The sequence below is a fragment of the Cetorhinus maximus genome, chromosome 31 (assembly GCF_964194155.1).
Source record: "Cetorhinus maximus chromosome 31, sCetMax3.hap1.1, whole genome shotgun sequence".
Lineage (NCBI taxonomy): Eukaryota > Metazoa > Chordata > Chondrichthyes > Lamniformes > Cetorhinidae > Cetorhinus > Cetorhinus maximus.
The window spans coordinates 15,121,345-15,135,236 of record NC_135909.1 but is presented as its reverse complement, the minus strand read 5'-3'; the positions used below and the strand labels follow the sequence as shown (position 1 = coordinate 15,135,236).

Sequence of the window (13,892 nt, the reverse complement as noted above, 5' to 3'; positions counted from 1 at the left end):
AGGGCCAGAAGAAAAGAAGCACTCACTTAACATAAATTGGCAAAAAGTAAATAATCGACATGCCTATAACAAACTAAGTGGTATAGATTATCATTCACAATCATTCATCTGAACGTGACATGTGCAATAAAGCCCAGGTTCTCATAACATTGTTGAGCAGGCACAAAGTGAAAACCAAGGACGTGTTACACAGCAGAAATGGGCAGGTACAGATCCAAACTCACACTCACTTATCAGAAACTCCCTGGTTCAAATTAAAGCCAACACAAACGTGACAGAAACTGACAGATTCAGGGAAAAGCACATATTGACATACCAGTGACACTCGGTACAGTATTATCCAGGTCACACATGCCAGAAACTGACAGGTCCAGAGCAAAATAAAACTCAATGAAGCAGAAAGTGACAATTATAATTTCATTTATCAGAAACTGCTAAAAACAAAACAAAATAATGCACCTGCATACAGTAGCTCGGCAGGAGTAGATGAAAACATACAGCCATACTTAATCAAGTCTGACAGGTACAGAGTACAACCCAGATCTTTCACACACTGGTAGGTACAGAGCAAAAACAGCAATTAACATATCCCGTGTAAATACTACAGGCTTACAGCTACTGAGTTGAAAGAAAAAATCCTTGATTTCAGAAACAGAGGGTTAGGGAATGATACCATCATAATAAACCAGGAAGTGATCAATACAGATTAAAATCCACGTTACAATATCAGTTACTGACAGGTAGTCCATTGATCGCTAGCAGAACTTATCAGGTATTAAGTACAGACCATACACTGGCATTTGATTTTCAGTCACGTTAGGAATTTAAGTGGGAGGGGGATCTTTTCTGTATCTCTGTGTATTAATTACTGACTAAGTGACGATTAGTCAATGTTCAGCTTGCTAAAGTACAGGTCTTAAATTGTGAAACCCTGTTGTGTGATCCTTTGAGGTGGTCACGGGAATTCAGAGATATTTTTAAAGGTTATCAACCTCGATGGGGGTCAGACGATAAAAACTAACTGAGGCCTTCAGAAACAGTTGTAGAGACACATTCCAAATAATAAAATGACAGATATGGGAAAATGCCACACACTTATACCAAAGATTGACAAGGACAGAGTAAAAGCCCACTCACTTGGCAGAAATTAACATGTGCAGAGAAAAAACACACAGGCATACCAAAGACTAGAGAAGTACAGAGAGAAAGGGAATAATAAAAATATATTAAAATAAAAACAGCCTATGCTGAATGAAATGCAGAATAACATACTGGGACTGACAGGCACATTGTAAATGCCACACTCACTTGGAAGCTGAATGTTATAGAGAAAAAGAAAACATTTTTAGGAGGTTGCAAGTGAAGAGGAGATGTTACACTCTCCGATCCCACAACAACCACAGAGGCTCAGGCTTCCTTTTAACCGGTTTTATTCAAGCATATGCAAGGGAACCGCAATCATTCCTAAGAATAACAATGAAGAGCCTACTCCCTGATTGATTATATTTCACTACTTTTGTACTTTTTCTGATCATAACACATCTGAGTTTATTTGAATACATCCAATTGGTAACCTACACACCAGTTCCATACTAACTTTATCCTATTGAGCACGTAAACATGTGATTTGGCTTACCAGTTATTCTAAAGGATGTATTCTCTGATAGCATTTTTAATTTCCTCCTAACACAGGTTATGAATTAAATCTCAACATCACTGACAATAGACCGAGAGATAGAGATTGTAAGCCTCACTGAAGAAGCACATAATAATCGCCAGAGAATGAATCCCACAACCAAGTAGCTGACAGAGAAACGACAAAGAATATTGTTTAATACAATGCTTGGATCATACTATGGGATAGCTCCTGCCTTGCTCCATAAATATAACCAAATAGATTTTGTGTTTGACCCCCTCAGTGACATCATCCCTCCCAAGCATTATAATAGATTATTTGATCAATGCAATCCCCTCTTCAACCCCCGTGCTGCTTCTTTTGCCTGATCTTTCCTGAATAGGTTGAAGTCAGAAATATTGAATTTTGTTATTGCCACGATATCAATGTCACATGTGGGACTTGCGGCTGCTGCTCATCAACCTTATTCCCACCTCACATGAGCAGCAAAGGCCGCATGAGCCCCTGTCTGACCCCTAATATTCGGGACTGCTCTGTCCTGCTGAAGGTTGGAAGTAAAGAAGAGCAGTTGGTCCTGGTGAGGAAGGGAAAATGTATGAACAGCATCAGCAGGATTATCGAGTGATGTGGTATTCCCAGCATAGAGAATGTGCTGGTGCGGCAGAGGGAGTCAGAAAGTCTGGGATTTGGGCGGATGGGGCGGGTAACGGGAAAGGAAGGTTTGACTGCTGAGAGATTTTGTGGCTTGAAGGACCAATAAATGTGATTGTGTTTTTAAACTAACTAATCAGAAAGATGTAAAACATCACGAATTGACCTCATTGTGAAATAGCCAATCGGGAACATGGCATTCACCCATCCTTCATTAGCATAGGCCTCTGGTTTCGTCAACAAAATGCGAGTTTCGACCGCGGTTTCAGTTATTCTGGGTCTGAAGATTGTGATCATGGTCAACGGGAAGAAAGCGCAGATTTCCAAGAAGGGCGCCAAGAAAGCGCAGGAAATGTTGCCCGCGAAGGGCGGCAAGAAGAGGAAAAGATCCAGGAAAGAAAGTTACTCCATCTACATCTACAAAGTGATGAAGCAGGTTCACCCCGACACCGGCATCTCCTCCAAGGCCATGAGCATCATGAACTCGTTCCTGAGCGATATTTTCGAGCGCATCGCGGGTGAGGCTTCCCGCCTGGCCCATTACAACAAGCGCAGCACCATCAGCTCCCGGGAGATCCAGACCGCCGTGCGCCTGCTGCTGCCCGGGGAACTGGCCAAGCACGCCGTGTCGGAAGGGACAAAGGAGGTGACCAAGTACACCAGCTCCAAGTAAAACCCCACAATGGACTGAAAAACACCAGAAACACAACGGCTCTTTTAAGAGTCACCCACAATCTCTTTGAAAAAGCTATACGATTGCTTTACTTCTAAATTTATGATTTTACTATGAAGCTATCCCAATGGTCTAATTGTTATTTTGATCACGTCTCAATCACAGCGATTCTCGGTAATGTAGATTGAACCGTCGTTCAATTATTGGTCTCATTAATAATACCCCATAAATTCATGACTGCGCTTTGTTCTCAGACGCGTTCACATTCGGCCCCTTTCCCTGGCTTTGGGGAGAGAGAGAGAGAATAGAGCGCAAATGCGTCAGTTTCCAATTCTGGTCAAGTTTGGTCTCAATAATCGATCAGTTCATTTCCTATCAGCCCCGGTTGTGCAGGAACCTTCAGTCACAACGCTGGCAAATTTACACCAAAAATGTTCACTTTTGATTCCCACGAATATCTACAATATACCGTCCGTTTGTAGAGGTATGAAAATGAGACTTTCTGCCGGCTGGTTAGAGGGTTTCAAAAAGGACTGAAATTAACCAAAATGGATCCCGGATTCTAAAAGCGAATCTGGAACTTGGTATAAAATGTGAAATAGTCCCATCTCGGACGGATATTTGTAATTTTTTTTCGTCAGACCGAGTTAACTATTAATGGGATATTCTATATGAAATCTATTTATTGTTTTATAAATATATCGGCGGTTTTTTCCATGTCGAATAAAAAGAAAAGTTTGGATTCTGTAAATTTGGCGCCGTTATTTTGGGCTTGTTTTAGATACAGATAAACCCAGGACGAAAATCAGAAACGGACAGATACAGACAAAATGTAGACTAGGGAAAAAGAGAGAGAGATTAAGTGCATCCAACATTCGCATACTAAATACCTATTTCCAATTAGTACGATATTGTGTCCTTTATTCGTTGCATAACATTTTGGCGGGCTTTCAGCATTTGAAATAAAAAAGGTTGGAATCTGATAATTTGGCGCCGTTATTTTCCGCCCTCACTCCGTAGAGTCTCCGGATTGGTGAGTTCAGTAGATATCTGATTGGTGATATGAACAACATTATGAGACGCAGCACAAAGTGACCAATCAGCAATGCCCGCACCACCATTCCTCCCGAAGATAAAAGAGAAGCGAATGTGAGACGATTTCCTCATCCTTTGTGAAAGTGTTTGTGAGATTGTGAAATGTCTGGAAGAGGAAAGACCGGCGGTAAAGCTCGATCCAAGGCCAAGTCTCGCTCCTCCCGGGCTGGGCTGCAGTTCCCGGTGGACCGTGTTCACAGGCACCTGAGAAAGGGCAACTATGCTGAGCGTGTGGGTGCCGGAGCCCCGGTCTATCTGGCTGCTGTGCTCGAGTATCTGACGGCTGAAATCCTCGAACTGGCCGGTAACGCGGCCCGGGACAACAAGAAGACCCGCATCATCCCCAGACACCTGCAGCTGGCCGTCCGCAATGACGAGGAGCTCAACAAGCTGCTGGGAGGGGTGACCATCGCTCAGGGCGGGGTGCTGCCTAATATCCAGGCCGTGCTGCTGCCCAAGAAAACCAGCGCTGAGCGCTCCCAGAGAAAGTGAAGCGGCCACAATGTGATCTAATAACCCAAAGGCTCTTTCCAGAGCCACTCACGGGATCAGTGAAAGGGCTGCTCACTGTCAGGAGGGAGTCAGAGATGCAGTTATTGTAACGGTGGATTTATCTGTTTCTGATTTGTTAACTTGTGTTTTCAGTTCCCTCTCTGAATAGCGCTGTTTCTCTGCTCACACATCTCCCGCTTTTGTTAGTGAACTATTTATGGACAGGATATCAGAAATTATCATTCTGTAAATCCATCAATGTCAAAAGTACCGAATCTATTCGATGCAATAACGAGAGCTACATGAAGAAATTCACAAGCGAGTTTCACAGCGAGTGTTGCGCCCGGACAGGATCTGATTCAATTGCATCTGCCCGCACGCAGTCTGTGAAAAGGGCTGTCTCCGGTCTCAATTGCTCGTATAGGCAGCATTTTCTTTACTTCCCATGGGGGTGGGACGCTTTAAATTCTATGCCGATTACTTACGAGATTCGAGTCTGAGCGGCCGAATTAATTTCTGTTCTAAACGCCGGTCACAGATCTTTTATTTTTTGATTTAGTGGCTCTTAAAAGAGCCGTTGTTGTACTTGGTGCTGAAGCCGGGTTTTAGGCGCGTTCCCCGCGGATGCGGCGTGCCAGCTGGATGTCTTCGGGCATGATGGTGACTCGCTTGGCGTGGATGGCGCACTGTTTGGCTTCCTCAAAGAGCCCCACCAGGTAAGCCTCGCTGGCCTCCTGCAGGGCCATGACAGCCGAGCCCTGGACGAGCAAGACGCCCAAGTCCTGAGCGATCTCTCGCACCAGCCTCTGGAAAGCCACTTTGCGAATTAGCAGCTCGGACTTCTGGTAGCGGCGGATCTCCCTCGGAGCCACAGTGCCGGGTTCGTATCGATGAGGTTTCTTCACTCCGCCCGTGGCTCGAGCGCTCTTCCGGGCCGCTTTGGTAGCCAGCTGTTTGCGGGGAGCTTTCCCTCCGGTCGATTTGCGCGGTGTTTGCTTGGTCCTGACCATTTTCTGAACCGATTACAGTCTGGCCTACAATCCGCATTTTTAAACTCTGTAGAGTGCAATGCCTGACTTGGCGGCTGCGACGAAGGGCTGTGTGTCCCGCAAGGCGTCGAAACAGTCGCTGATTAAAGTCACCAAGAAGCCGCCTAAGAAGCGAAGAAAATCTCGCAAGCAGAGCTATTCCATCTCCGTGTACAGGGTACTGACCCAGGTCCACCCTTCCACCAGGATCTCGTCCAAGGCCATGAGCGTTATGAATTCCTTCGTTGTCGACATTTTCGAGCGCATCGCCTCCGAGGCGTCGCACTTCATTCACTACAACAAGCGCCGCACCATCTCGGCCCGGGAGATCCAGAGCGCCGTCCGCCTCATGCTGCCGGGGGAATTGGCCAAACACGCCGTCTCCGAAGGCACCAAAGCGGTCACCAAGTACACCAACTCCGTTTAGGAAGACAATTCTAAAGATTATTTAAAAAAAAATAAAATCGGAACTGTGACTTTTTTTTTTCTGCATCATAATCCGAGAAAATGCTTAGTTACAAAGATGAACAGAATTCAGGCAGGTCAGGCACAGGGGCCAGAGGCAAAATGATTTGCAATTGTATGGAGCCATTCACTCACGACAGGTACAACACAGGGTTAGATACAGAGTAAAGCTCCCTCTGCACTGTCGCCAACAAACACTCCCAGGACAGGTACAGCACGGGGTTAGATACAGACTAAAGCTCCCTCGACACTGTCCCCATCAAACACTCCCAGGACAGGTACAGCACGGGGTTAGATACAGAGTAAAGCTCCCTCTAAACTGTCCCCATCAAACACCCCAGGACAGGTACAGCATGGGGTTAGATCCAGAGTAAAGCTCCCTCTAAACTGTCCCCATCAAACAATCCCAGGGCAGGAACAGCACGGGGTTAGATCCAGAGTAAAGCTCCCTCTACACTGTCCCCATCAAACAATCCCAGGGCAGTTACATTACAGGGGTAGATACAGGGTATAGCTCTCTCTACTCTATTTCAGTGCATCTAATTCCCATATTAATACAACAGCCTATCCCATGTAAATGCGAGATGTAATTTTTCAAAACAATGGTCCAGTAGCCTCTGCACGAGATCCACCATTTCTGACAGGCTGTGTGGTGGGACAAGGGCTCCAGGAGATTTTGGCACTGTCCAGCAGCTTTTATTTCTGATTTACAATGAACAGACATAGGCCTCTGCCTCCTCCACTACTCCCAGCAGACAGAACTGGGTTTAAACCCAGCTCCTGACAGCTGAGAGCCACTGACAAAGCTACAGAATCCAGTCCCTTCTCTGTAATAGTTTCAATGTGAAGTCAGGCTCTCGATGGTGGACGTTACTCAGAGTCTCCCAATGGATTACAGAATCCACGAGGTTCAAAACGTGAACTGCTTTAAACAGATGATGTCCAACAGCTTGCCAAACATTCTCACAAAAACTCTCCGGCCATTTCCCCCACACCGTAACAGTGAGCACTGAGACCCCTCCTCCTCACTCCTAACCATCACCATCCACCAGGGCAAAGTACAGATCTTGTCCCAGTTATATGCGGCACAGCAGGGTCACAGGTCAGACACTGACTGCTTCCTAAGCTGGGCTTGTCTGATACTCTGAGCCACACTCCTTGGCCATACATGCTCATGGGGCAAGAGCAGGTACGGTGGCAACGAGCTCTAACTGTGACTGGTTAGTGAACGCTTCACCGGTTGCTGCAAATAAACACCCGTATTTCGGCACTCCAGAGAAAGGTTTCACAAACGATCGAAACACTGAGTGACTATACAGGAATGATCTCCATCGCTGCTCCACTAAAATGTGAAATTCGGTGGTTGCAGCATCGCAAACCCGAACAAAGTAAATATTCATCTCTAGACACTTAAAAATGCCCATCCCACCTCCCGTTCCGAGTTCTCTGCTCTCTCTGTGAGACGGTGGGTGGCTCTTAAAAGAGCCTTTGTTGTGTGTTTGGTAGAAAGGGTAAAGTTGTTCAGCCGCCGAATCCATAGAGAGTGCGACCCTGGCGTTTCAGAGCGTACACCACATCCATGGCAGTGACCTTCTTGCGCTTGGCGTGTTCAGTGTAGGTGACCGCATCCCTCCAATTTAATTGTAAACCCGTTTCTTTGATGCTTTGATCGCGCCCTCTCAGTCGAGCGCTGACTTCTTCTCTGTGTTTCCAGTAAAATCATGAAATAACCGAAAAAATTGCCTTAAATTCTCTCTTCAGGGCTGAGCAGGGGAGCAGCGCGATCCTATGACATGGAAATCTTGTGATTTTATACAAGAATGACTCGGAAATCTGGCGCTGAGGCCGGACACACAAACACAGTGACATTAGTCTAACCTGCCCGCCCCTTTAACACACTCTCGCTGATACAATGTTCACATCTACACATTGACAGGACAAACTGTGTCTCAGATTTACAGCTCCCAGGACAGGCTTTCCTCTCCTCTCGGCCTGCGCTGTGGATTCTCAGGAATTAGTTGTAGTTTCCCAACTCAGTAACTGTTAAACCCTCTGAGACCGGAGCTGATCACAATGTCTGTCCCCCAGGTTCAGGAGGCTGCAGCCAATCACAGCTGTGCCTGGGTTAACCCGTAAATTGTTTAAATTATTATCTTGTTCACAAGCAGAATTATTTTTGATCATTTGAAGATACAGATTGTGTGCACTCAGCCACGAAACAACAGTATCCCGCCGTCATGTGAGTTCAAGAGAGAGGGGGTGGAGGGATTGACAGAGACAGAGTGAGTGAGGGCGGTGAGACTCAGGTAATGCAACAGTTGCAAAAATCCGAGAAAACTCTGGTTTTACCCAGAAAGATTCTCATGGAGAGGCAGAAGCTGCATCTCAGATCTTAATGATATAGTAACAAAGATATTATTAATCCCACACGCAGGAACAGTTCTGCATTTTGATAGAAGAGAGGCAGTATAAACATAATAGTCCAGTTCTAAAAATTGTGCAAGGTCAGGGGGATTGAGAGTCTTTAGATCATTGAAGGAGACAGGAGATTTTGAGGGTGTAGTTTGGAAAGCAGATGGAATCTTTGCTTTGATCAACAGAGGTACTGAGCATAAAAACAGGAACATTATGTTTAACCTTTATAAAGGTCTGGTTGAACTGCAACTACAATATTGCATCCATTTCTGGTCACCACACTTTTGGAAGGATGTGAGAGTCTTTGAGAGGGTGCAAAGAAGATTTACTAGAATAGTTCCAGGCATGAGGGATTACAGCTGCAAGGTTTGTTTGTGGAATCCAGAGTTGCTCTCCTTGAAGCAACTGGGATTGAGGGTTGGTCTGAGAGAGGTGTACAAGATTATTACAGGTTTAGATCAGGTAGACAAAGGAAACCGGTTCCCATTCATCCTTGGCCACTGGGGAGGTTCCAGAGGACTGGAGAATAGCTAATGTGGTTCTTCTATTTAAGAAGGGTTGTAAAGATAAGCCAGGGAACTGCAGGCCAGTATGTCTCACGTCAGTGTTAGGGAATTTATTGGAGAAAATTCTGAAGGAGAAACTCTATCTCCACTTGGAGAGGAAAGTTTTGATCAGGGATATTCAGCATGGCTTTGTCAGAGGGAGGTCATGCCTAACAAATTTGATTGAATTTTTGAGGAGGTGACCAGGTGTGTAGATGAGGGTAGTGAAGTTGATATAGTTTTTATGGATTTCAGCAAAGCCTTTAACAAGGTACCACATTGGAGAATTATAAAGAAGGCAAATGCACATGGGACACAGGGTAATTTGATAAGGTGGATTCAAAATTGGCTTCGTTGTAGGAGACAGGGTGATGACAGAAGGCTGCTTTAGTGATTGCAAGCCAGTGTCCAGTGGCATACCACAGGGATCTGTGCTGGGTCCCCTATTATTCATCATTTATGTAAACAACATAGATGACTATGTGGGCGGTAGGATTAGTAACCATCCTCTGTTAATTACTTTCCCACTAAGAGAAATATTTGCTGCTACTCACAAACTTATCTGGTTTATCATTTCAGTTTGCAGGCATTAACATTGGAATCTCGCTTCCTGTAAACACTTCAATCGGCAACAAATATCTCAAATTGCATTTATTCACACAAGAACACGAGCTGCAATTGCTGCAAACACACACCAGTGGAGAGCAGCCCATTTCTCACAAAGAGCGGGCACAGTCTGAATGTTCTTCTCTCGTTCACTATCACTTCATCAATACCTGAATATGAAATTTTGGGATGTAAAATATAGTGAAGTTGATATTTATTCGGCGCCTCCTCCCGCGTTGCAGTTTATGCTAAAATGGCAGACAGAATTCCCAGAATTCTCTGGGTGATATACAACGGTCTGTCTCGTTCAGAATGGCCGCACTGCGCAAGCGTACCTTGTCGTCACCGGAAATCCTGTCTAGCCGTGCATGCGCCAGGAGCTTGGTCGAGCGCAGCCTCAGTAACACCGATTCTCAGCGGCTCTCAGCCCGAATGAAAGTCGCCGGACCCGGCGGACGTGCGGCGGGGGACCCGGGGGACGGCATTAGATCCCCTGCTCTTCCTGATATATTTTGTTGACCGACTGCTTGGTGTATGGGGCACCATTTCAAAATTTGCGGATGACATGAAACTTGGAGGTATTGTGAACTGAGAGGAGGATAGTGTTAAACTTCAAAAGGACATAAGCATATTGGTGAAATGGGCCGATAAGTTCGACCTCAGAATGACCCGGGGCCGGCCCTGGGGAGCATGCACACTCTCAATGCCGGGGAAGTCAGTGCATTTGATAGAGCCGTTTCTGGGATGCAGGGAATTGTGGGAACTGCAGCCACCATGGGCAGATGTTAGTAAGTGTTTTATTGCAGGGTGATTGTCAGTGACCTGAAATGTGAACTTTTCTTTCTGCACATTTGCTGTCTGATGTGCAGTGTATTTCTAGAATTTTCTCTCCTTATTTCAGATTGCCACTATCCACATGATGTTGTCAGTGAATTGTTGCAGGTGTTGCTCACAAACCAAGGTCAGAAACTCAAACTGACAAATGAAGAACACTTTTGAATCAGAATGGATGTTGGACGTGGAAGTCGATCCTCGCTTACTTTGAAGGTATGTTCTTGTTGGCTGTTTTAGAACTGGAGAGTAGAGAGAGGAGAAGGCAGTGGGTTTAACCACGAGCACTTTTGAGAACAGTAGGGCCCAAGCATTTCTGATATAAGGTCATTTACTGTTTCTTGCACCGTAACAGAGACTAACAGGAAGTATATTTCACATTCACATGTAACAGCAGAGAGTGACAGATGGTGTTAATTCCACCCACACTCATATATTGTAAGAGAGATTGACGGAGAGTTAATTCGTCGAATCATAGAATGATTACAGCACAGACGGAGGCCATTCTGCCCATTATAGTCTATGCTGGCCTTCTGAAGGAGCAAATCACCTCTTGCCACTTCGCCGCCTTTTCCACATAGCCCTGCACATTTTTCCTTTTTGGATAATAATCCAATTCTCTCTTGAATTCCTTAATTGAACCTGCCTCAACTACATTCTCAGGCACAATAACAGAGACTGACTGATAGAGAGTTAATTCCACACACTCAGTAACAGAGCCTGACAAATTGTTTGTTTATTCCTCACTCACACACAGTAACACAGACAGACAAATATGAGAGTGTGGAACTAACTCTCTTAATTTCTCTCAGCCTCTGTTGTTGTAAGTTAATTCCACACTGAAATATTAATGGAAATTGAGAGGTCTTAACTCCACTCTCAGATGTCAGAACAAAGACTGGAAAAAAGAATTCCACACTCACAGCAACCAAGACTGAGCGATAGAGATAATTCCATGCTCACATATAGTAACAGAGACTGACATGAGTTTATTCCATATTCTCAGACAGCTAGAGGCTGACAAAGAGTGAATTCCGCACTCAAATACTGTATCATAGACTGCTCGAGAGTTAGTTCCACTCTCATAACCGTAACAGAGACTGAAAGAGATGTAAATTACACACTCACATTCAGTAAGTGATGGACAGAGAATCAATTCCACACTCACATGCAGATAAGGCTGAGATAATTTCACGCTGAAATACAGCAAAAGAGACTAACAGACAGAGGGTCAATCCCACACTGACAAATTAAAATATAAGAAAGAGAAGCAAGAGGAGGCCATTCAGCCCATCGGGCCAGCTTCACCATTCAATAAGACCATGGCTGATCTGAATGTGGCCTCAAACCCACTCTCCCACCTGCCCTATAACCCTTGACTCTCCTGCCGATGAAAAATCTGTCTAACTCAGCATGAATATATGCACTGCTCTCTGAGGTGGGGAATTACAAAGATTAAGGACGCTCTGAGAGAAGAAATTCCTTCCCATTTTTGTCTTAAATGGGAGATGTTTATTTTTAAACTGTGCCCTCTGGTTCTATTTTCCCCACAAATGGAAACATCCCTCTCAACATCTACCCTGTCAAACACCCTCAGAATCTTATTTGTTTCAATGAGATCACCTCTCATTCTTCAAATCTCCTATGCAGATCAGCCCAAACTGCTTAAACATTCCTCATGAGACAACTCCTTCATCTCAGGAGTCAGTCTAATCAAATTTCTCTGAAGTGCCCCCTATGCAGTTATATCCCTCTTTAAATAAGGAGACTCCAACATAACACAGTACTCTCGGTGTAGTCTCACCAATGCTGTGTAGCTGTAGCAAGACTTCCCTACTTTCAGACTCCCCCCCACGGGAATAAAGGCCAACATTCCATTTGCCTTCCTATTTACTTCCTGCAGCTGCACATTAATTTCTTGTGATTCATGTACAAGGAGATCTTGATCCCTCTGTACTGCAACATTCTGCAGTCTCTCTCCACAGTATTGAAGGAGGCCATCAGCCTATCAAGTCTGCACTGGCTCTCTGAAAGAGCTTTCTACCCAGTCCCACTCTCCTCCCTTGTCCCCGTAACCTTGCACGTTCTTTCCTTTCAGGTAGCAATTGAATTCCCTTTTGAATATCTCAAGCAAATCTGCCTCCACCAACCTTTGAGGACGTTCGTTCCAGACTCCAACCACCCTCTGGGTGATAAAAAAATTAAATTTTAAATTAAACATTATGAGTCTATCTCACATCACATTTAATCCTTTTGCCAATTATTTTGAGTCTGTGCCTTCTAGTTCTTAGTGTTCTATTGAGTGGGAACAATTTCTCATTATTTACCCTGTCCATACGCCTCAGGATCTTGAATACATCTATCAATTCTCCTTCCAGCCGCCTTTTCTCCAGGGAAAACAATCCCAACCTCTCCCATGTATCCCCATAGCTACAATTCTTTATAGAATTATAGAAATATTATGGCACAGAAAGAGGCCTTTTGGCCCATCGTATCTACACCAGCCAAAAAATAAGCTACGCAGCCTAATCCCACTTTCCAGCATTTAGTCCGAAGCCCTGCAGGTTACAGCACTTCAGGTGCAGATCCAGACACCTTTTAAATGAGCTGAGGGTTTCTGCCTCTTCTACCCTTTCAGGCAGTGAGTTCCAGAGCCCCACAGCCTCCTGGGTGAAAAACATTTTCTTCGTCTCCCCTCGATTCTTTCCAATCACTTTAAGCTTTTGCCGCCTAGTCACTGACATCTCTGCTAAAGTAAATAGGCCCTTGCAATCCACTCTATCCAGGCCCCTCACAATTTTGTGCATCTCAATCAAATCTTCCCTTTGCTTCCTGTGTTCCAAGGAGAACAACCCCAACCCATCCAATCTTTCCTCATAGCTGCGATTTTCCAGTCCTGGCAACACCCTCATAAATCTCTGGACTCTCTCTACTACAATTGGATCCTTTCCGCAATGAGTTGACCAGAACTGCACACTACTCAAGTTGTGGCCTAACTAATGTTTTACGTAGTTTCAGCATAACCTCCCTGCTTTCATATTCTGTGCCTCAGCTAATAAGTGAAAGGATTCCATATACCATCTTAACCACCTTATGAACCTGTCCTGCTACCTTCAGGGATCTGTGGACACTCACTTCAAGCTCCCTCACTTCCTCTACACCTCTCAGTATCCTCCCATGTATTGTGACCTTACATGAGACTCCAGACCCACAGCAATGTGGTTGATTGTTAAATGCCCTCTGAACAATGGCAATTAGGGATGGGCAATAAATGTTAGCCTAGCCAGTGACGCCCACATCCCATGAATGAATAAAAAAAATACATCACTTCACACTTCTCTGGGTTGAATTCCATTTGCCATTTTTCTGCCCACCTGATCAGTTCATTGATATCTTCCTGCAGTCTACAGAAATCCTCCTCGCTATCGACTGCTCAGTTAATTTTTGTATTGTCT

General features: G+C 44.9%; 4 protein-coding genes across 5 annotated transcripts in view; 2 read left to right on the top strand and 2 right to left on the bottom strand.

Moving 5' to 3' along the window:
- LOC144670298 (uncharacterized) overlaps positions 1-13,892 on the bottom strand; it is a 940,207-nt gene that overhangs the window by 832,835 nt on the left and 93,480 nt on the right. The window lies entirely within an intron of this gene.
- Positions 2,532-2,979, top strand: LOC144670231 (histone H2B type 1-A-like). The gene has a single exon (XM_078532717.1). It carries the CDS (start codon positions 2,532-2,534, stop codon positions 2,958-2,960), a length of 429 nt encoding a protein of 142 aa, XP_078388843.1. The 3' UTR covers positions 2,961-2,979.
- LOC144670401 (histone H3, embryonic-like) lies at positions 5,153-5,557 on the bottom strand. Its single transcript, XM_078532885.1, has one exon. It carries the CDS (start codon positions 5,555-5,557, stop codon positions 5,153-5,155), a length of 405 nt encoding a protein of 134 aa, XP_078389011.1.
- Positions 5,616-6,028, top strand: LOC144670397 (histone H2B type 1-A-like). Its single transcript, XM_078532881.1, has one exon. The coding sequence runs from the start codon at positions 5,616-5,618 to the stop codon at positions 6,000-6,002; it is 387 nt and encodes a 128-aa protein (XP_078389007.1). The 3' UTR covers positions 6,003-6,028.